The sequence below is a fragment of the Megascapheus bottae genome, chromosome 13 (genome assembly GCF_031878675.1).
Source record: "Megascapheus bottae isolate mThoBot1 chromosome 13, mThoBot2.hap1, whole genome shotgun sequence".
Classification (NCBI taxonomy): domain Eukaryota; kingdom Metazoa; phylum Chordata; class Mammalia; order Rodentia; family Geomyidae; genus Megascapheus; species Megascapheus bottae.
The window spans coordinates 40,371,098-40,395,054 of record NC_143521.1 but is presented as its reverse complement, the minus strand read 5'-3'; the positions used below and the strand labels follow the sequence as shown (position 1 = coordinate 40,395,054).

The 23,957-nt window shown below is 35.3% G+C and overlaps 1 protein-coding gene across 1 annotated transcript in view; it reads right to left on the bottom strand.

The window, feature by feature from the left end:
* The window catches only part of Arap2 (ArfGAP with RhoGAP domain, ankyrin repeat and PH domain 2), a 154,563-nt gene that overhangs the window by 93,261 nt on the left and 37,345 nt on the right, over nucleotides 1-23,957 (bottom strand). Inside the window, 3 exon segments of the mRNA XM_090343730.1 lie at nucleotides 5,844-6,022; nucleotides 9,561-9,681; nucleotides 20,842-20,911. Of these exon segments, the coding sequence (XP_090199856.1) occupies nucleotides 5,844-6,022; nucleotides 9,561-9,681; nucleotides 20,842-20,911 (370 nt within the window).

Here is a 23,957-nt window from a genome sequence, read left to right as displayed (position 1 = left end):
TTTAAAATTAATTTATTACTTCAGGAGTATGAGAAATCTGTATGTTTTGAACTGTTTAAAAATAATTTATTTAGGGCTGGGAGTTTGGCCTAGTGGTAAAGTGCTTGCGTAGCATGCACAAAGACCTGGGTTCGATTCCTCGGTACCACACACATAGAAAAAAAAAAAGCCAGAAGTGGTGTTGAGGCTCAAAGGCTAGAGCTCTAGCCTTGAGAAAGTGCTCAGGCCCTGAGCTCAATACCAGGACTGGCAAAAAAGAAGAATAAAATAATAATAATTTAATTAAATCAACAAAATTTCTACACAACAAAAATTAGCAATTATATGAAGGTAGCCAAAATTAATAAGAAAAACACTGGCAAAAATGACATAAAGATTATAAACAGCTAAAGGAAGTCACCAAGAAAGTAAAAGTCCAATGACTAATGGATCCAGATTCCAATGGCTCTTGCCTATTGGAGAGGCTGAGATCCGAGGATTCTAGTTCAAAACCAGTCCAAAAGACTCTTATCTACAACTATCCAACAAAAAGCTGGACTGGAACACCAGCTATGAGCAAACCAAGTGAAAGACTTAGCACCATGTACAAAGTCAGGATACATGAACGTGTGTGCATATATTCATATGTGTGTGCACAAAAACTAATAGGGATGAAATAAGGCAATAAATAAGTTACCATAAAAATGTTAAGAAAAATGTTTTATTAGGAAGCTTTCCATTTTTTAATTTAAAAAAAGTTGTAAGGCCTGGTGACAGAATGCTTGCCTATCATGCAGGAAGCCCTTGGTTTGAATCCTCAGTACCACATACACAGAAAAAGCCAGACATGGTACTTTGGTTCAAGTAGTACAGGGCTAGCCTTGAAAAAATTCGAGGATGTTGCCCAGGCCCTGAACTCAAACCCCAAGCCACGCAATAAATAAATAAAAGTTGTAAATTACATTCATTCAATAAGTTCATTTTATAATGTTTACGGATTACCAGGCTCTGACCTGGAACTCATGAGAGTGTAAAGATGAACAAAATACATAAGTACATAATTATATAAAGAATATAAAAATTATAGTTCTATTTGTAAGGTGAAAATGTACTGTAACGGATACCTGTTGCAAGCTAACAGTATCTTGTTTATAAACAACTCCTAGGAGAAGGTGATATGAATTCTTGCCAAAAAATCAATAAAGAATGGAAAGCTACATATAGAAACCTATCAGAAACTTCATATATTAATTCCTATTCGGCTGTCATCAGAAAGCAAGGCTCCACTTGCCTTTACTGGGCAAGTCTTCAGTGCCTAGCCACTAGAAATGAGAAGGTGCCTGCTAACCATTTGCTAAATGAATGAATAGACCCAACAACATACTATAACCCACAGAAAGGCAATTCCTTCATTCATTCTATATATAGTTGAAGGAATAATGAGGAGTCATCATAACAACACATTTTAAGCACAAAAAAATGTACACAGGAATAAGAACTAGAAGAAAAGGCATAAAAATGACTCAGGTGGAGTTTGAGATGATGTTAAATGTATAAAGGATAACGTTTAAAATTATGTGGTAAGGACAATACAGCTAAAAAAATAGTGTTAGTTTCTAACAAATTAGTGGTTTCCTAACAAATACTTTTAAATTTTCATAGACAAGTCTATCTGAAAAAAAGGAATTAAAATTACCTCTCTGTCAATTCCTCATAAAATATTCTCTGAAGTATTTCTCCAATGCAGCCAACAGCTGCCCAAAAATATTAATGATGGAAAAGAAATAAAAGAGATGAAAAAAGTGAATCATTGAAAGGAATTAGGAAAAAACAAAAGCTTATGTTAAATGCAGGGTAATGAGATTATTCAAGGAATTAGGAATAGCCAATGAAATGCCAGCCAGGCCACATGCAGACAAGCTACCTTTTGTCATGATCACATCACTTTTCTAAAAAATGTGAAAGCATGAATTATAATCAGTGCATAACAGTTATATTAACTTTATTCTTGCTTCATAGTAAGAGAAATCCAGAAGGAACGAAAACAACTACAAAAAAATTGTTTATAGGAATGTTTCACATCTTAAAATCATCAGTTGGTAACAGAGTAAATGTTCTACAAATGATCAACAAGAATCTTTAATAATACATTTCTAGCCATACAGAATAAAAAGGAATTTAAAAAATAGGAAATTAAAAACATTTCAACTCGTTTACACATCTCCTTGATGTGGTATTTGTACACAATGGAATTCTATGCTCCTGTCAGAAAAAACAGCATCGATGCATTTGTTAGGAAATGGAAAGACTTAGAAAATATCATATTAAGTGAAGTAAGCCAGACTCAAAGGAACTTAGGCTCAATGGTTTCCCTCATTTGTCATAATCAGTAGAAACCTTGGGCTCTACTAGCAGAGATTTGCAATAGAGCAAAACCTTGATACAAAAGGCCATATAGTATGAAGCTAATTGAAAGGACCTCCAGGATATTGAAACAAAAGCCATATAATGAATAATTGTTGTCCTTAATGTACTATGTTATCTCTCATCTCTTTTGCTGTCCCTTGGTTATATCATATTGTTACAGTATCTCACTTTGTTATCTGATATATTGGATATATTTGTATTTGGATATTTGAAATTGGATAGGGAAGGGGGGAAATTCAAGATGGGGGGTGGGGGAGAGGGTAATGGGGACCAAGACATGTGAAAGGGTATCAATGTATGTGAATTAATGCACCTTCTATCTGGAAAATATCATGTAACCCTTCTATTAATTACAATAAAAAATATTTTAAAAACTCTCCAAATTTTTTCTTAAAATCCCTACTCATAATAAAAACCTATGGTAGGAGAAAATTTTTAAACAGGGGAAAAAAACATAAAAATTACTGAGTGTTTCAGTAAGTATGCAAAGACAACACTCAATTAATTAGTTTTGAATATGCAAAACTTTCTGGTACTTAATTTTCAAAGTTTGCAAATGAACTACTTAAGTGGGGATGCAAGATATGGGCAACCATCTTTGGCCATGTAGTGGATGATAAGGCTCTGAGTTTAGCTGGCACCATCTTGTCTTCATGGTAGAGGCCAGGAAGTCCCACTATCCAGGTGATAGACTTGGATAATAGGTTACTGAACCTGCCAGTCTTGGGCCATGAACTCTCGAGCTCTTGGGACCCTGCTCCCTGACCTGACCCTACTTAAGACCCAGACCAACTCAGGCACCACTATGCCACATCGCCTGTTTCTGTTTCTCCAGGCTCTTGGTTCTCCTCGGGTCAACTGGGGTCCCACTTCAGCTCTCCACTGGGGTTGATCTGATCTGTCAGGATTGTTTTTCTGCTTTTTCTTTCCTCTCCTGCTCTCATGGTTGGTTTTCTGATCGTGGTAAGTGTATTCAAAGGGCTGTTGGTCTTTGTGACAGGAGTCCATATGTAGTCATCAGTTCTCCAATAAAGACTCCCGACTCTGCCTCTCAAAATGTGGTTTCTCTGTTTCTTATGATTGAGTTCCCTTCTAACACTACCACTTGTAACAATTGTCTTATATTCCATGTATACACACACATACACACACATACACACAAACCGTTCAGTAAGTAAAAATCAGATTTGATAGAGAGTGGCTCTGAAACAGTTGTTCTGGTTTTCCATGAATGCTGATTCTAACATCTCATTCCCATAACTTCTCAGTCAACTGGTCAGTAATAACTCCAGAAATCTAAAAGTTCAGCATATAGCTTCTGTGGTGGCCTTAGACAGGGATCCATACCACTTCTTATCATGACACCATTTAAATCTACAGAAATAAACTTAATTACCCGAGCCAATTAGTTAGCAGAACTAGAGTAACAAACCCTAACTATAAACTCCCATTCCAATCATCGTTTCAGAAAATGGCCTTACTCTTTAGTAATTTTCAGCATATGCTATAATGCCTCTATCCACTGTTTGTTTACTATCACTGAAGGAATGGCCAAAACGAATTAGTAAAATAAGGTATATATTAAGGGAAAGGAAACTGAAGATAATTCCTATGTTAGAGTGGTATAGCTCGGTTTCTTTACTTTTTCTTTCTTTCTTTTTTTCCCCAGTCCTGGGCTTGAACTCAGGTCTTAGGCACTATCCTTGGGCTTTCTCAAAGCTAGTGTTCTACCACTTGAGCCACAGCACCACTTCCAGCTTTCTTTCTATGTATTTGGTACTGAAGAATTAAACCCATTACTTTGTGCATTCTAGGCAAGCACTCTACCACTAAGGCATCTCTCAGCTTATCAATTTCTTTTCTTAAGTTGCATGGGCAATAAATTATTTTTTTAAAAAAGCCAGGTGTCAGTGGCTCACACTTATAATCCTAGCTATTTAGATCTGATCTTAGGATTATAGCTCAGGCAGGAACTCTGTGAGATTCTTATCTTCAGTTAATCAGGAAAAATACCAAAAATGGGAACTGTAGCTCAACTGATAGAGCACTGGCCTTGAATAAAAAAAAACCTCAAGGATAGCTCTCAATCCCTGAGTTCAAGCTTGGTATGAGCAATTAAGATTCTTTAAAAAATTAGAGTATTGCTTTTGAGTTAAATACTGCATGATAAACTGTAGCCCCTAGAAAAATTATATAATCTTAACTTTCCTTGTCTGTACAACAAAAACATGAGTATATCTTCTCTATGCATTTGTAGGGAAGGATCAAAAGAAGTATTTACAAATTATCTGTCATGATACCTGGCACTCAAAAAGTAGCAATTATTATGATTTGTGTATTCAGTTACTAAGATAAGTTCACAGAAAAATTTCTTGATTAGAAAATGTTAATAAAACTTTCAGAGAATAAGATCAACTCATAGAAGCAACAGAACTCATTACAAATAAAAGATTAAGGCCAGTCACAGTGGCTCATGCCTGTAATTCTAGCTACTCAGAGGCTGAGATGTGAGGATCAAGGTTCAAAGCCAGTCTGGGTACAAAAGGCCCTGAGATTCTTATCTCCAATTAACCTCTAGAAAACAGGAAGTGGGGCTTGGCTCAAGGCGTAGCCTTGAGCTGAAGAGCTCAAGGACAGTGCCCAGGCCTAGTTCAAAAATATAAAAGATTAAAACCTTGGCTTGATAGAGAAATTTCCACACAGCTACACACAAATTATGAATTTGCAGCCTGCATTCCATTAAAAAAAGTTTTAAAAACCTACCTTCACAAACTAAAACCTTTTCAATCTATTAATAATCAATAATCATTAATAAGCTCTATATCAGCATTCTTTTTTAGAAATATGCTAACTATCCACACTATTAGCATGGTGACACTGTTCAATGATGCCTTTCAAAGCTAATTGGCTAAGAAATCTTATCTTAAAAATGTAATGAATAAGTTCACACTAAATTTCAGAAAATGCCTTGGATAAAAATCTGTTAATATTTTCCAAATACTGTGGGGACTTTTTGAGTTGATAGTCTGTTTCTTTTACTATTATGAAAATAGCATTTTACTTTACCTTCCAAACCCCATTATAATGAACCATAAAATGAATTTGTCTTAGATCCCATCTAGATCACACAGTTTAACTGAATAAATATTTACTAACCACCTAATATATAACTGGTGTAAAGACTAAGAAGAAAGCATTCACAAAAAAGAAATGAAGAATTTTTACATATTGTAGCCCAAAATAGAGAAAATTATAACCAAAAAAATAAGAATTAACAAACTTTACTGAAACAGAAAACTCTCAGTCTCTTTGTTACACTTAGTGAATTACTCAATGCAAAAGCAAGTCTCTATTAATAGAAACCATAGTAACTCTAACAAAAACACAAATGTTATTATAAAGACTAGTATTTATCAGTCATATAACAGAGCTCTCACCTGTTCATTTTTGCAAAGCCACACATTACTTCCCCTTAATGCAGTAAAAATTTTAGCTTTATAACCTCTAAGTTCCAGATATCCACATTTCTCAGGTGCAACAACAGTTTGAGCCTGGGAAGTAAGAGACTGGGATTTTAGTGCATTTAGTAGTATGCTGATCCAGTCATTTCTCTCCTCTGAAAAAAAATAGAAGAAAATCAATAAATCTATAATTAATTTATACAGCACAGAAACATTAACAAGGACTTTGCTTGCTTTAAGACAGATAATTCACAGATTCTTTCCCACGAATACATTCTAGACACTGTCACAGGCAATGCTAATGACTTAACTCTTTATCAGAAAAGGAATTTTAAAAAAAGAGAGAAAGAAAGAAAGGTATTATTTGCCCATGAAGAAGTACCATTGGCTTCCCCTTGGAGACTTCCAAAAATGCTAAATCCCAGGCCCCTTTCCAGAAATGATAAATTAGAATTTGCATTAAAAAAATAAATGTGATTAAACTAATTCTTTTGTTGTTGGTGGTGGTTGTGGGGCTTGAACTCTGGGCCTGGGTCCAGAGCTCTTCAGCTCAAGGCTAGTGCACCACTTCTGGTTTTCTAGTGGTAACTTGGAGATAAGAATCTCATGGACTTTCATGCCCTGGCTGGCTTTGAACTATGATCATCAGATCTCAGCCTCCTGAACAGCTAGGATTACAGGCATGAGCTGTGGGCATCTGGCTTTGCTTGAACTAATTCTTGTTAAATATTTAGAAGTATTCTCTTGGGTGATTCATAAGATAGAGTGTTATTATTGTTCTCATTCAAACATGAAATGTCCTCCACAGGCTCTTAATTTAAATCATTGGTCCCCAGTAAGTAGTAGTATTATTCTGGGAAGTTATTTAAGTTTAGGCCTACCTTGGGAAGTAAGTAAATGAGGTGGTATCATTAGTTTATACAAGGTCTCCATTTCTCTCCCCCTTCCTATTTCTCTTTCCTATCACCCTCCTTCTCCTTTTTGCTCTCTCTCATTCCTGTTAGCAAGGAAGTAGAAAGAACTTCTCTACCTACTATGGCACCAAGTGGCCATGCATTGAAACCTCTTGTGAGTCAAAAGAAATCTTACCTATCTAATGTTTTCAACTATATAGTCACAGCTATGCAAAAGCGATGTACCCTTTCTTTGTAATACATAAAAATAATAGTACTGCTCAACAATTAATACATTTGCCTACGGCAAATACATTTGCCTATAACTTCATATTGTTTCTGTATCTGACTTTGTTACCCGGTATATTGTATATACGTTTACTTGTTTATTTGAAATAGGAAAGGGAAGGGGGGAAACAAGATGATTGGGAGGGGGTAGGGGGAGGGAATGAGAACAAAAGCATAACAAGGAGTATCAATGTCTGAGAAGTAATGCACCTACTACCTGGAGAACGCAACTGTAACCCCTCTGTACATTACCTTGATAATACAAAGTAAAATAGAAAAAAAACCTCAAAGTCCTAGAACTTCCTGGATATTCAGTCTTCTTTTCCTTTCTCACAGCAACAACACATCCTAACTAGTCAATTAAAATTTGATACTACCACTCCAACAAATGTTAAGAGACTTTCAATTATGTACAACACACTTGTGTCAAATAGCACAAGAAATCAATCTATTCCCCCAAAGAGCAACAGGCACTATGAAGTTAGATGTGAACTCATAATAGAACAGAGAAGATTATAATTGTCATATGGATACTATTAAATAATATATGAATAAACTCAGCTGAGGTAAGTGATTTCCTGAACATCATATTATTAAAATTAGAACATTTAGAACTATCCAATATATTAACTTGAGCAAAAGTGGTTTTGACACCATAGGGAAAGCGGGGGTGGGAGGATTTTTGATAGGTCTCTAAAATAAGGAATACACAAACAAGAAAAAGGAGTTTTGGAGAGGAAAAATCAGAGGAAGGACAAGAACAAAGAGAGGAAAAATCGGTATCTGCCCTAACAAGCTACCTTAGATGAATATACATAGTTTTGAACTCACAAGGAAATAATAGGACATGTTGCTAGAGAATGTGTATTTCCTGTATAAGGAATTCTATTTTTACTGCAAGGATTATTAACAATGAAGCACTATGATTAGGATATTTAAGATAAAAGACAATTGATAGGGTATATACAATTATTAGGAAGTTAAAGATTAAGATAACTGACACTGAAAACGAACTCACAGAATCAATGTGTTAGAAGTTCTAAATACGTGTGGTACATTTTCAAAAGATAGCAATAAATCACTCAGAATAATTGTTAATTTGGAATAATGTCTTGGCCAAAGAAGATGAGAAAAATCTAATTAATCAACAAAACTGACTCAGGTCTTCAGTAGTCTAGCATAAATACCTAGATGTAAAGACTGGGAAGTCAGCTGTGGCTCAAGTCTGGAGCACTAGCCTTGAGCACAAAGTGCTCAGGGACAGCACCCAGGCCCTGAGTTCATCAAAGGACGATATTCTTAGGAGAAGAACACAAAGGCTCAATAGACATGTGCATATAATAATATAAAACAATCTATCAAAATAAACTCCAGGAAATATAAACAAGATTTTTTCTTTGATGCTGTTTCTGCTTCTTTACCTTTTGTCTTGTTTATAAATTTGTATGTTTGGGGGAGGGTAAGGGATCACAGAAAGGGTGTGACAAAGGATGAACAGATACAGCAATGAAACAAACTAGACACTACATGGAATGGAAAATGAACTATATAACTTGTGGGTGGAGACTGGAGGGGAAAACTGGAGGAAGGGAGGAAGGGATGACACTGTTATGGAAAGGTAACAATGTTCAAGAAGTAATGTACCCACTACCTGATGTATGTAACTGTAACACCTCTGTATATCACCCCAAAAATAAAATTTAAAAAATAAGAACAACAAATGTACTAATTACCTGGCTTAAGTAACTATAACCTCTCTGTACATCACCTTTATAATAATTATGTATAATATAAATTTAAAAAGTAAAACAAAAAATAGAGGGAAAAATAGTGGAACCTCTGAAATGGACTGATGAGATCTTTCTTGCTGAATTATTATTTTGACAAGAGCACTGACAGTATAACTGTAGTCAATCAAAGGGCAGTGATGAATAGAATTCAGAAGAGAGTGACGGCTTGTTTCAGAGGCCAGCAGAGAAGATGCCCAGTATCTGGGCATATTTTTTGAGTCAACTGACAAGATTGACGGGATTTGAAATATGAAGAGACAAAAATATTTAAGAACAATAGGCAGATCACAGTCTAAGTACCTGGATCTTTCATTTGTTGTGAGGGGGAAAAACATCAAAGGAAAATAGGTTTGGTGGAGTGGAGGGAAATAACAATTTGGATATCTGACGTTTAGGATGCTATTGAATACACACATTAAGATGGTGGGTAAGCATGTGAATACGATTTTGGGATTCAGGCTACAGATTTTCACTACTGTATATCTATAACTTAGGACTCCATAATTAACAGCTTCTCACTACATACATATTGCATGAAGAATAGTGATCAGACAATAAATTACTCAATTTATTCAGTCTAACAATTACGTATTTTAAATTAACTTTAAAATGTAAAATTACTCTAATATATTTAGCTTCTTCATATTTCTATTTTTAACTGACATATTAATCTCATGAAAAATTAATGTCTGTATTGTTATAAGGAAAAGAAATAATCTTACCTTCTTTTTCAACTCTGAAAACAAAAGTTCTTTGTGTTGTAACAACTTCAAATTTATTGTCTCCTTGAACTCGTACTGTAGATACAGCGGAGATGGGGATTATTCCCTTTGAATACATTTCCTATTTGGGTGAGGGAAAAAAGATAATGGCACATTAAAATTAAATTTTCTCATCTTATTAAAAAAATGAATGACACAGTGTTTACAAATGTTTCTTGTTAATGGTTTTAATCTTAATTTTAAATTGACATGCAGATACATTGCTTTTATACCCCAGAAAGAAAGCTATTAAATATCCCTTTCTATTAGGAAAAATGCCTATTCAATTTTCTCTTCATTTGGAATCAAAAGACACATTCTAACACAAACAGTCTTACTTGGCCACAATAAGATAGCTCCAAATAGCAGCCAGCATGGTCTTTAAACTATCTGGTCAGAAGGATTTCATGGTGTTTGCAGGCATCTGCTGGCCACAGCAGGTACTGTAACTGGATTTCAAAACTACCGCAGCTTCATTTTTAGCACAGACACACACCCGCAAGAGCTCACACACAAAATTACCTACAAAAACTGCCAGAATTTTTATAATCTATGTAACCTACTAATTACTACTGAATAATTTCCCCCAATTAATAAAAAGTAGTAAAATTTAAAAGATAGCTCTGGAAAGGGAGAAAGTAGCCATAAAATTCAATGCATATCTGCAAAACTCAAAAAATTAAAGGGAAAGGTGAGGTTGGGAGGAATGAGGGAAAATGGTAAAAAAGAGAAGGCACTGATCAATATGCACTGAATTAATAAATTTCTTTGTACTCTTTTGCACAATTACTTAAAGATAATAAATATATATTAAAATGATGGATCTAGTTGCTCATAATTAACACATACTATGATTAAGCAGGTCATTCTTAAGATTTTGATGTTTCTAGGCACAATGGTTTCCCGTATTTGTCATAATCAGTAGAAACCTTGGGCTCTCCTAGCAGAGATTTACAATAGAACAAAACCTAGATACATAAGGCCATATAGGATGAGGCTAAATGAAAGGACTTCCAGGATATAGAAACCAAAGCCATATAACAAGTGATTTTTCTCCTTATTGTACTATGTTATCTCTTACATCTTTTGCTGTCGCTTGGTTATCACATATTGTTACAGTATTTTACCTTCTTATCTGATATACTGTATATATGCTAACTTGGTTATTTGAAATAGGATAGCGAAGGGGGGAAAACAAGATGAGGGGTGGGGGGAGGGAAATGGTGACAAAAACATGAGAAAGGGTATCAATGTTTGTGTAGTAATGCACCTTTTATCTGGTGAATATAATGCAACCCTTCTATTAATTACAATAAAAATATGAAAAAAAGAAAGTAATTATAAAGAAAAAAAGATTTTGATGTTTCCTCAGTCTTCATTGTCCTTGATCCTTCTAAATCAATTGGTATAAATTATAGCCCAAAATTTGAGCTGTTTGCTAAGGGATAATATTTACTAGGCCCTGTGTTAGGAAATTCAGAGGATACTGAGACATTCAAGGAAACGCAAAACATAAAACTAGCAATTTAGTAAGAAAAAAATGACATTTAATTATGACTAAAAAAACCTCTCAACTTTGAGCTTATTGATTAATGAGTGGAGAATATTAAAAACAAACTGAACAAGAGGGTATAAAGAAAAACAGACATCTGCAGAATATTCCACCCAGCAACAACACAATATACGTTTTTCTCAGCAGCACATGGAACATTTTCCAAAATAGATCACATCTTAGGCCATAAAACAAACCTGGTCAGATTCAGAAACACTGAAATTATTCCATGCACACTCTCAGACCACAAAGGCATCAAATTGGAACTGAACACACATCTCCACCAACGAAAACCATGTAACTCATGGAGTCTGAACAACACACTGTTGAATCACCAAAGGGTCATCGAAGAGATCAGAACAGAAATCCAACAGTTTATGAAATTTAACAGTAAGGAGCACACAAAATACCAACTCCTTTGGGACACAGCAAAGGCAGTACTCAGAGGAAAATCTATAGCGCTGAGTGCCCACAACAACAAATTGGAAAAATTGCAAACCAACAAGTTAATGTCTCACCTTAAGCTCCTGGAAAAAGAGCAACAAACCAACCCTAATCCCAGCAGAAGAAAGTAAATTATTAAAATCAAAGCAGAATTAAATGACTTGGAATCCAAAAAAACTATAGAAAGAATCAACAAAACAAGGAGTTGGTTCTTTGAAAGAATTAACAAAATTGACAAGCCCTTAGCAAATCTTACCAAAAAAAAGAAGAGAGCATATAGAAATAAACAAAATCGCAGATGAAAATGGTAATATCACGACAGAAATTACCAAGATCCAGAATATCATGAGGGAATACTTCTCAAACCTTTAAGCCAACAAATTTGAGAATCTAGATGAAATGGATGAATTCCTAACCAATATTAACATACCCACACTGAACCAAGAACTAACCTAACTCAACAGGCCTATTTCAAGCTCTGAAATAGAAATGGCAATTAGAGAACTTCCACCTAAGAAAAGCCCAGGGCCAGATGGATTCACAGCTGAATTCTATAAGGTCTTCAAAGCAGAGCTCACACCAATACTCCTCAAGATCTTCAACAAAATTGAAAATGAAGGTTCTTTACCAAACTCATTCTATGAAGCCAGTATAACCCTCATCCCCAAACCAGACAGAGATTCATCAAAGAAAGAGAACTACAGACTTATCTCTTTGATGAACATCGATGCAAAACTTCTCAACAAAATACTGGCCAACCGTCTACAACAACTCATCAAAAAAATTATACACTATGATCAAACTGGATTCATCACAGGGAGGCAAAGCTGGTTCAACATACGCAAATCAATTAATATAATTCAACACATCAACAGGAGCAAGGACAAAAATCACATGATTGTCTCAATAGACGCGGAAAAGGCATTTGACAAGATCCAACACTCCTTTATGTTAAAAGCTCTGGAGAAACTAGGAATCCATGGAACATTCCTCAATGTAATAAAGACTGTGTATGAGAAACCCACTGCTAGTATTACACTTAATGGTGAAAATCTAAAGCCATTCCCTCTAAAATCAGGAATGAGACAAGGATGCCCACTCTCTCCACTACTCTTTAACATAGTACTAGAATTCTTAGCCAGTGCAATAGGCAAGAAGCAAGCATAAAGGGGATCCAAGTAGGGAAAGAGAAAATAAAACTATCCCTCTTTGCAGATGACATGATTCTGTATTTAAAGAATGCTATAGACTCTATTCCCAAGCTCCTTGAGCTGATTCAAAACTTTGGAAGAGTAGCAGGCTATAAAATCAACCCTCAAAAATCAACTGTCTTCCATTACGCCAACAGTGAGAGGAACGAGGCAATAATCAGGAAAGAAACTCCTTTTACAATAGCCTCAAAGAAAATAAAGTACCTAGGAATTAGCTTAACTAAGAATGTAAAGGACCTTCTTGATGAAAACTTTAAAACCGTAAAAAAGGAAATTAAAGCAGAACTAAGGAAATGGAAAAACCTCCCATACTCCTGAATTGGAAGAATCAATATTGTGAAAATGACAATCTTACCAAGGGCTATCTACATATTCAACGCAATACCCATCAATATCCAAATGGCATTCTTTAAAGAAATAGAAGGAGCAATTCAAAATTTCATGTGGAATAATAAAAGACCCCATATAGCAAAAACACTTCTTAGCAGAAAGAACAGCGCTGGAGGAATTTCAATTCCAAACTTTAGACTCTATTACAGAGCTATAATTCTCAAAACAGCTTAATACTGGCACAAGAACAGGCCTGAAGACCAATGGAATAGAACTGAGGACCCAGATAATAAACCACAGACCTATGGCCACCTAATCTTTGACAAGGGAGCCAAAAAAATAGAATGGAAGAAAGACAGCCTCTTCAACAAGTTGTGCTGGCAGAACTGGTTAAGCACCTGCAGAAAACTAAAGTTGGATCCTTCTTTGTCACCTTGCACTAGAATTAACTCCAAATGGATCAAAGACCTGGAGGTAAAAGCTGACACACTGAAAACTTTGCAGGAAGGAATAGGAGATACACTAGGCCTCCTTGGCACAGGTCAAAACTTTCTTAATAAGGACCAAGAATCACAACAAATCAGAGAAAGGCTGGATAAGTGGGACTGCATTAAACTACGGAGCTTTGTATGCCAAAGGACATAGCTAGTAAATTAATTAGAAAGCCTACAGAGTGGGAGAAGATCTTCACCAACCAAACAACGGACAAAGGCCTCATATCTAAAATATATCAACAACTCAAAAAATTGAATCACTCCAAAACTAATCTCCAAAGTCACAACCATCCCATTAAAAAATGGGCCAAAGATTTAAAGAGAGTCTTCTCTGAAAAAGAAACAAAAATGGCCTATAGACACATGAAGAAATGCTCAACATCTCTGGGCATAAAAGAAATGCAAATCAAAACAACTCTAAGATTCCACCTCACTCCAGTTAGAATGGCCAGGATCAGGAAAACGAATAATAACAGATGCTGGAGGGGATGTGGCCAGGAGGGATCACTACTACACTGTTGGTAGGAGTGCAAACTCCTTCAACCACTATGGAAAGCAGTGTGGCAGTTCCTCAAAAGGCTAAACATAGAACTCCCCTATGACCCAGAAATTCCACTACTTGGCATTAACCCAACCATCCAGAAACAAGAGCATACTAAATCCACTAGCACACAATGTTCATTGCTGCACTATTCACCATAGCAAAGATATGGAACCAACCTAGATGTCCCTCAGTTGATGAGTGGATCAACAAGTTGTGGTATTTGTACACAATGGAATTCTATGCTGCTGTCAGAAAGAATGACACTGCCCCATTTGTTAGGAAATGGAAAGGCTTACAAAAAATCATATTAAGTGAAGTAAGCCAGACTCAAAGGAACTTAGGCTCAATGGTTTCCCTCATTTGTCATAATCAGTAGAAACCTTGGGCTCTACTAGCAGAGATCTGCAATAGAGCAAAATCTTGATACATAAGGCCATATAGTATGAAGCTAATTGAAAGGACCCCCAGGATACTAAAACAAAAGCCATACAACGAATGAATGTTGTCCTTAATGTACTATGTTGTCTCTCATCTCCTTCGCTGTCCCTTGGTTATCTCATATTTTACAGTATCTCACTTTGTTATCTGATATATTGAATTTATTTGTATTTGGTTATTTGAAATTTGATAGGGAAGGGGGGAAAACCAAGACGGGTGGGGGATGTGGGGGGAGGGTAATGGGTACCAAGACATGTGAAAGGGTATCAATGTATGTGAATTAATGCACCTTCTATGTGGCAAATATCATGTAACCCTTTTACTAATTACAATAAAAAAAAGAAAAATATGATGTAGGAAGTTAGCAAACAAACAACAGAGAGTCAAAACAAAGAAGAGGGTCACATTATAGAAGGTCTCAAATATCAAAAGTGTGGATACCTCCCTAAATATTTTCTTCTATTTTGCTCCAAAATATTATACCTGTTATCTAGCATTAATCCCCATTCAAAGCAAGTCCCCAAGATCCAAAATAACTGGAGAAGTACTAAATGTACAGAAACATTCCATACAGAGATTGTGTCAAGGTCATATTCCTCCTAGCTATATAACTTAGAGCCATAGTATACATGTAAGGAAGAGTTGTCAGCAACTACTTGGGATGCCCTGCACCATCTGGTATTTTTTCTTAGCCCTTCAGAAATTTCTTTTCCCTCAGTAGGCTCACCTCCAACTTGTCATCCCTGAAACTATGTGTCCATCAAAATCCTATCCATTCTTCAACAGCATTTTAAATACCAATCCAACACCCAGTAGCTTTACTTTGCTATGTCTTTAGCCAAAATTGAACATGAAATTTAATATGTCATTTAGGAAGATAATGAGCAACCTCATTTAGAAAAAGAAGAATGTCAGTACATGATACTGACAAAATAATTTCCTTTATCTCATTTTACTTTTCCTTATAAATCTCTCTTTATGAAGGTGAATCCCTTCTCCTTATTTCAAATACCAACTGTACATGGGAAAATGCCTTTCCTCTTGCATTTTTCTTCCCCTTTTTTACCCCTTCTTCCTTATCTGTTCATTTCATTCAATCCTATTTATTTCAGGCTAACAATACTATGAACAGCTCCATGAAGTACTTCAAACATTAAAACTCAATTCATTCAACTGTCCCCTAAAGAATCACTCCTCTTGTCTGTCACTGAACGAGGATGGGACAATATTCGGCAATATATGACAATATTTGGAAAATATTTGTGTTGGACTCTTCCCACATCTTCCATGACAGTTTTGCCATACAGCATTTTCTTGCTTCTAAATTCTACCAGTATCATCAATATTGTTGTGCTTTTCAGACCAAATCATCTGTCAAATCAAATCAGAAGAATGTTCTCCATGCCTATCTTCACACGGATTACCTCTGATGTTATATATCAGCATTAAATTTACCCTACTGGAGAAAATGGTTTTGCCCAACCTTTACTCTCACACTCCACAAATTTACCTGGGTAGATGTTTTAAGTCAACAGCTACATGTACTTTCACTGTACACACTCCACAAACTCACCTGGGTAGATGTTTTAAGTCAACAGCTACATGTACTTTCACTGTAATGTTATTACATGTTGTAACTTAAATGGTGGTTGGTTGTGTTTCATATATTTAAGGTCATTAAATGAGAATATTTGATTAACACTATCTTCATAGTTTTCAGGTCATTTTTCTGTTTTACTTACTACCTTTCTTTATAATCAGGGCAACAAAACCTTTTTCTGCATGAATATCTTCTTAATCCAAGCAATCACAACTGTACCAAAATCTAATGACTCATTTCTAATATTTAATAATTAATTTAATTATTGAATATTTTTCAATATGTATTTTATCATTACTTCTGAATCTGTACATTTGACTAATACCCAGCTTACTGCAGGATTCTCCTCATCTGTCTACTTTCAGCTTGTTCCCTTATGAACTTCTTGCCATTCTATTGTTCAAATGCCCTAACAGTAAACATTAAGAAAAGGCGGGAAGAAAGCAAAACTGAGGTTCACATGAGATTTTGATAGGTGCCGTTGGTTAAGATATTCAGATGAAAGAGGAAAAAGACCTATGGAGAAGTTAAATGGGAGAAAAAGTACTGCTGAAGACATGCCCAAATTTCCTATAGGATGAACCTAGAATTATTCAGAAAGGTCATTACAAAGAAATAAGTGGCATAAATGGTTCAACAAAGGAAAACTGTAAAAATGCAAATGGATTTAAGTGGTAATGTTGAGCTGAAAAGATTAAGTGCTCCACACTGTGGAGGGGTCCCCACATTGTCAAAGAGCCTACTGATGTGCAAAGGAGCCCAGCAGTACTAGGGCAAATTTAAGGACTTCTCTACTAGGCGGTTTTTAGTGCCAAAAATACATTTGAACCCCTAGGTGATCTGTTCCAAACTCTTGCCTGCAAAAGAATTGGATCTTAATCAGATAATTAACTTTTTGTTCAATGTCACCCTTAACCCATTTTTCAGTAAAGAAATATCAAAAGGCACCATTTAGAAAGAAATAAGAATACAGAAATATCTTCCTATTAGATTTCTTTTAAGATGATTTAAAAACATATAATAGCCTATATGCCTTTAACAACATTATTTAACAGGTAAGAGCTTCTGCAAGAGCAATAGGGAAAAATAAATCCTTAAGCAAGATCAAAATATATTTAACAAGCTAAAAACGATGTCAATTTAACCTCAAGACATTGTAGCTTCTCATTCTGCTCATTTATAACCTATTGTGAGATCCCAAGATGAATCTTGCTATTTTTTCAATATTGTAGAATTAATTTTATATTTGTCTTGAAACAACTCAAGGTAAAGACACTGTAGAGGGGGAAAAATGTACTCAAATGACAACAGGCTCAAATGCCTATATTTTTCAAAGTGTGAAATGTTCCTTAAGGAAAGTAATTTTAAAGCATCCCTTGAGCCATAGCACACAGATATCTAGGTCAAATCTGTCATTTATCTACCACTTTCAGACAATGAAACGACCACAGGGCAATTCTGCTCACAGCTGAGTGGGAATGCGGGTGAGTTAGATTTCTTAGCAGGGGATAAAGGTATCAAGGCATTGGGGATGATGCCATTTTCTGTGACAAAATGAAGAAATCCTTATGGAGGCATGATGGGGCAACATTGAGGAAAGTGGAAGAAAACAAAGAGAAGCATCTCTGCACACTATCTTCAAGTGCACATTTAGACCATAACAGACTCAACTGCTCTGTTCATATACTCACTAAAATTACACAGCCAGAGAAAATAATAGCTATGACCACACTAGTGCATGCCTTTCACCAACAGGATAATGGTAGAAATAGCTTTCTTGGAGAGGAAGCACCCATCCCAGTATTGTTGTGTTTTGTTAGAGTAAAAACAATCCCATGGACAGTACATGGATGAATTCCATAGGAAGCCACAATTTAAACATCTGAAATATAAAGATTAGGTTAAGTGATTGTAATACTTCATTTAAATATAAAGTTTTTTATCATCAAATATTTATTAAGCATTCCGGGGAACACATGGAATGATAAACGTTTTGAAGCTTAAATAGAGGAACAAGCATAAGCATTCCTGGAGCACATGGAATGATAAAAGTTTTGAAGCTTAAATAGAGGAACAAATAAGTGTGCCTACATCAACTAAGCCAAAGCATCCAGGGGAAAAAAAGGAGAAAAATAAAGTCAATTTTTGTATTTTAAAACTGGATTTAAATATAAGCTTTTAAGATTAGTTTCAAAACATATCTGCATTTATTTTATTATATCAGTATCTACAAATATAAGAGCCCCTTTCTTCCCACTACAGTTGAGATGAACTATAAAAGGACTCAACCGACGCAGAGAAAAAGTCCAACTGGACACAGATACAAGACATTCTCTCTTATTTTGGAATAAGGATACTATCATCAACAGCATCTCATGTCTTGTTCTTTAACAGTTTTCTTCCTCAACTCAATTAAAGCAGGAAAAAGACACAGGTGCTTAGAAAATGTAGCAGTATGACCCCCTGGGATACAAACTGTAATTGCATTCACCCTTGGCATAGAAAATATGTCAACATTCAAATAGATGAGCAAAAGAGCTTAAGAATATCTTCATCCTGGACCAGGAGTTTGGCCTAGTGGTGGAGTGATTGCCTAGCATGCACGAAAACCTGGGTTCGATTTCTTGGTACCACATACACAGAAAAAAGCCAGAAGTGGTGCTTGTGGCTAAAGTGTTAGAGCCCTAGCCTTGAGAAAAAAAAAAAAAAAACAAGGACAGTGCTCAGCCCCTGAGACTAAGCACAGGACTGGAAAAATAGAGTAAAAAAACAATTTTTTTAAATCTTCATCCTGCCATCTTGCAATTCTCAAAACATATTTTATTTAAACACATTAACACTTAAACCTTCTATTACCCTTAGCTTTATGGTTTGCAGCATGGAACATGCTATTGTATGTTATTTCTATAGAAAAGCATGTACTCTTTTGCCTTACAAGACTAAATTAGCAGTATATGAAATCACTATTAAAGCCACTGGTATCATTAATATTAGTGGGAATTGAAATAATCAAGAAAACAATGCTAGACTGTAATCCATAAGGAGAATGTGACTAAATTCTTAAGGTTTAAAGACAATGTCTCAAGTTAAGATAAAAATTACCTAATCCTAGTTAACTGAAATGTGGTATATTTATTATTCCTTACTTTTTATTAAAGACATTTACAAGTATAGAAAAAGTAAAAGGGTAATATACCAACATATGCATATTCAAGTTACTTAAAACATTACAGCATTTATATTAACCTATATGTTTTCTCCTATATACTTTAAATCATCTCTAGGTTACTTAACACTGTACAACTGAAATGCTATGGAAGTAGTTACACTGCATAAACAAAGAAAGGAAGAAGATAACAATGTCTGTGCATGATCAGTACAGGTGCCATTTTCTCTGAATATTTTTGATGCATAGTCAGTTGAATCAATATAAATATATAGCCTAGGGAAGGCTGGCTATACATTCACACACAGATAAAGGTATACATTTGCAAATATTATTAAATAGACAATATGTAAACGGCATTCACAGATCTAATGTTTATTTCAGTCAACAATTCTTAAGAATGAGAACACTGGTCCAGGCATTGGTGGTTCACATATGTAATCCTAGCAATTCAGGAGACTAAGATCTGAGGATCATGGTTCAAATCCAGCCCAGGCATGAAAAGTCTATTAGACTCTTCTCTAATTAACCACTAGAAAACCAGAAGTGGCGCTGAGGTTCAATGTAATATAGCTGTAGACTTGAGCTAAATAGCTCAGGGACAGCACCAAGGCCCAGAGTTCAAGCCCCAAGACCAACCAAAGGAGAGGAGGGGAGGGAGGAAGGGAGGGCGGGAGGGAGAGGTAGAGAGAGAGAGAGAGAGAGAGAGAGAGAGAGAGAGAGAGAGAGAGAGAGAGAGAGAGAGAGAGAGAGAGAGAGAGACAGGGAGAGAGAGAGACAGAGAGAGAGAGAGACAGAAAGAGAGAGACAGAGAGAGACAGAGAGAGAGGGAGGACATTCTCATATCTACAAAAATAACTCTACTGTGTCATTAAGATATAATCGACATAATGCAATCATTTTCACCCAATAAGATTTTTATGAGCTCTGTCTACATCTACAAACCTCCTTATATTCATCTCTTATCATCTATTTCATGTAGCCTACTCTCAAAAATTATATATATATATTGCATATAACAATCAATGCTATGTATGGTCCATCATTTCCCATATGAGCCTTTATTGTTATTTGTTAAGTGCTGTGGTTCAAAGCAAGAGAAATCCAGTATGGCAAAATTCTTCTTATGCAGAGTACAAAGCAATCCTTACTTTGCCATTTCCTACTTAGAAGTGACTTGTAAACATTCCTCAGTGTTCTCTGTGACAAAAGCAATTTTTTTAATTCATCTTTATATCGATCTAAGCATTTCCTACAGTTTCAAAGATATACCATATGCAATGGTTACATATATAAATTTGAAAAATGAAATGTAAAATTATGAAGAGTGAGTTTATCATATACAATTTTTTTTCATCCTGATAATGTACCTCCTATGTTTAAAAACCAAACTATTCGATTAGTTTCCTGAAGTACTCTTAGAATGCTGAAAGGCATTTTTGAAAACTTTAAGATGTACTTACCCTTTCATTATTGAAGTAAGAAATGGTAAGGCCATCAAATTTCACCCATCTCTTCTGAAACATGCGTTTTCTGTCAAATATATAAAATTGTTATTTTATATTCAAGTACCATGAACTTGGATTTTAAGTGCATTTGTAATGTAACGATGTTGCAGACATCCCATTTGTTCCTCATACATAAAAAATAAAACTACATATAAAGTATTTCTAGTCAGTTGACTTAGTCTAAAAATAATGATACTGTTAACAATGCTGTTAGACACAGATGTGAGACATAATGCAAAATAGATTTGTCACAAACACTACTACACTCATATCCAGCAATGGAGATAATCCTTAAATGAGATACAACATAAAGTATCCCATCCTCATTAAGCTTCTATACATAATTTACCTTCATTTTTGCTTTACTTCATAAATGGTAATTTTTCTGAACTAGCAAAACTTCATTAATTGGGTTTATGCATGTAAATTATTAATTTTGATTATTGTAAGCTGAAAAGCCCTGTCACAATAGAATCATTTATAATCACTCAATTTTTTTATTTTTTTCTTGAAAAAAGACCATATGAAACTACATTCAATTTAAGATTGCTACTATCATATAAGAACATCATAGCTTAAAAAATAAAGCACTCAATTTTTCTGACTTTCTAAATGAAGAATGTTGAAACTCTTTTCTATTTAGTCTTGTTTTTGTTTTGCTTCACTTCTCCCTTTCCTGACGTCAGACAATACACAGATTTTGAAATCTGTGTGGCTTTCAGTTTGGACCAGCACCATCTGAGTACTTCCAGCGTTTAACATTGAACAACACATAGAAACTAGCTTCTTCAAACAAACTCTTAAACAAAAATGTCACTTCTAAACAAACAGGTAAACATCAACCAATTTTACCTTCTCTTTTTTTCAGTTTTCTAACACATTTAAAGAGTTAATAGTAACTTCCTGTGGCTTTTCAAAGATTTAAAGACAGAAAGAGAACTTCCGTGCTGTTGAAGAGTTTTGTGCTCTGGCTGCTTCCCTAGTCACATCTGTATTATAGTTAGGTGAAACACGGCAAGCCACCCACACTGTCAGCAAATGTAAGTGCCTGCGGTCAAAGTAGACCAAACCATTTCAAATGGAGAGCATTTCTGAAGTTTATCAGAAAACACTGACTTATGACATAATGAAGTTATGAAGAAATAAGAACACTAAAGGGCCTTCACACCATCTAACCACACTGACAACCCAGGCCTCTTTCCCTTATCTCTTTGTTTCTTAAAACCTCCCTTGGCCTGTGTACAATGTCTCATCTTTACACTGCAACAGTGCTAGAGACATTGGTTTTTTACTTCTTCAATTCCCAGCATCGAAACTTAAAAGGTAAAGAAATGAACTATTAAACACACAATAATTATACACTGACTATATAAATGATCAACGCACTCATTTCATGTTTTATCTCTGCCATAGTTAAAAGACAAGCAACTACTTTCTTACATAATCTCAACTATAATTTGGTAAATCAAGATATGGGTTGGGGATCCACCCACCATGTACTATATAAGGGGGTAAGTTAAGAGCTCAGCAGTAAATAGAATATCCCTTTTTAAATTGAAAATAATAATCATCTATGGAGGGAAATGGAAGCCCTAAGCATCTTTCATTACATCCACCATCTTCTTTTGATTAACTTATCTTTCGTTATTACACCTAAACTATGTATACAGAAACTACTTTCTGATAACCCAATCTAAAACTGACCACAAAACTACACATCTCAAAGCACCTTCTACTTACCCCCTAGCACTTAACAATCTCTGCTCAAATAGACTTGTTCATTTGCTTACTAACATTCTCTCACTCCTCATTATTCTTTACTAGGGCCAAATGCAAGAAGGCTTCAATCTCTTCTCTACGAACAACAACTGATAGTGACAAATACGACACTAAGGAAACCTGCTGAATGAATAACTAATATGTCTATGCAGTCCTTTTCAAACTACGCAATGTCCTTTTCAAATGTTCTTTTCCTGGAAAAGGACTGTGCATAATCGTATTAGTTACTTGCTCAACAGTGTAAAGGACAACAGAAAAAGCCTCTAATATGAAACCTTTTATTTAATCTTTATAAATGGTTGAAGAAAGGAAGGAAAGCTACTAAGAACTCTGAATTTAACTCAAACACTGCCAAAAGTACCAAATAAAACAGAGTAGTTGAAAAATTACTTTAACATGCTTTATTTAAGAATAACTGCAGCTTCTTGGAATCATAAAGCTTTGCAGAATTCTGCCACATTTACATAAGCAGTTGTGAGGTCCAAGGTATCTTCTAAGAACTAATAATCATATCTACTGGTAAATGAGAGGTAAGAAAGAATCTAGATAGCTCAGCATTTCTTATGCATAGAGATAAAAGATGTTACCATCTGATGAACTACATCTTCCTCTCAGGCACTGTACTGCTAAACACACACCCTACACATCTCTTTGAAAAAGCCAGAGGAACTCAGAAGCTATGAATCTCAGGCCCTAAAAGAAACTGCTTACAACCATTTGAATTTTCTCAACATCAGCTAGCCATTACATGTGCTCATTGATTTTAAGCTCAGTATTTTTAAATTTTTTAAATCTCCTTCTTCATCGAGAACAGAACAATTATAGATGATAAATCTCATCCCATAGAGAAAAGCAATGAGTTGAAGACATAGTCAGGAAGGAAAAGGCAGAAGGAGGAGGAGGAGTGTGAAGCCAGCCTAGGCTGCACTTGGGACTCTGCTCTTTTAATAGAGACAAAGACAGAGAGAGACTGTGGAAAGAGAGGGGAGAAAAAGAAAGAAAAGAACAAGAAGTGTGTGGTATAACAATACAGCAGAGCCAAGAGGTACCATTCTATTGTGAGAGTTATTATATAATCCTATACCAAAATGTCACTTTCGAAATTCATCCAGTCATTACACTCACTATCACTGGAACTTTTCTTGCCCCCAAAGCCTTCTCATAAGCCATTCTGTGCATCTTGGAAAGTTCTCTGTAGTTTGCTGACATAGCAGGATCCTTTTTATCCTTAAATTCTCAGCTTAAAAGTCATTTCCTCCAGTCATACAGATCTTATTCCCCTTGTTCCATTC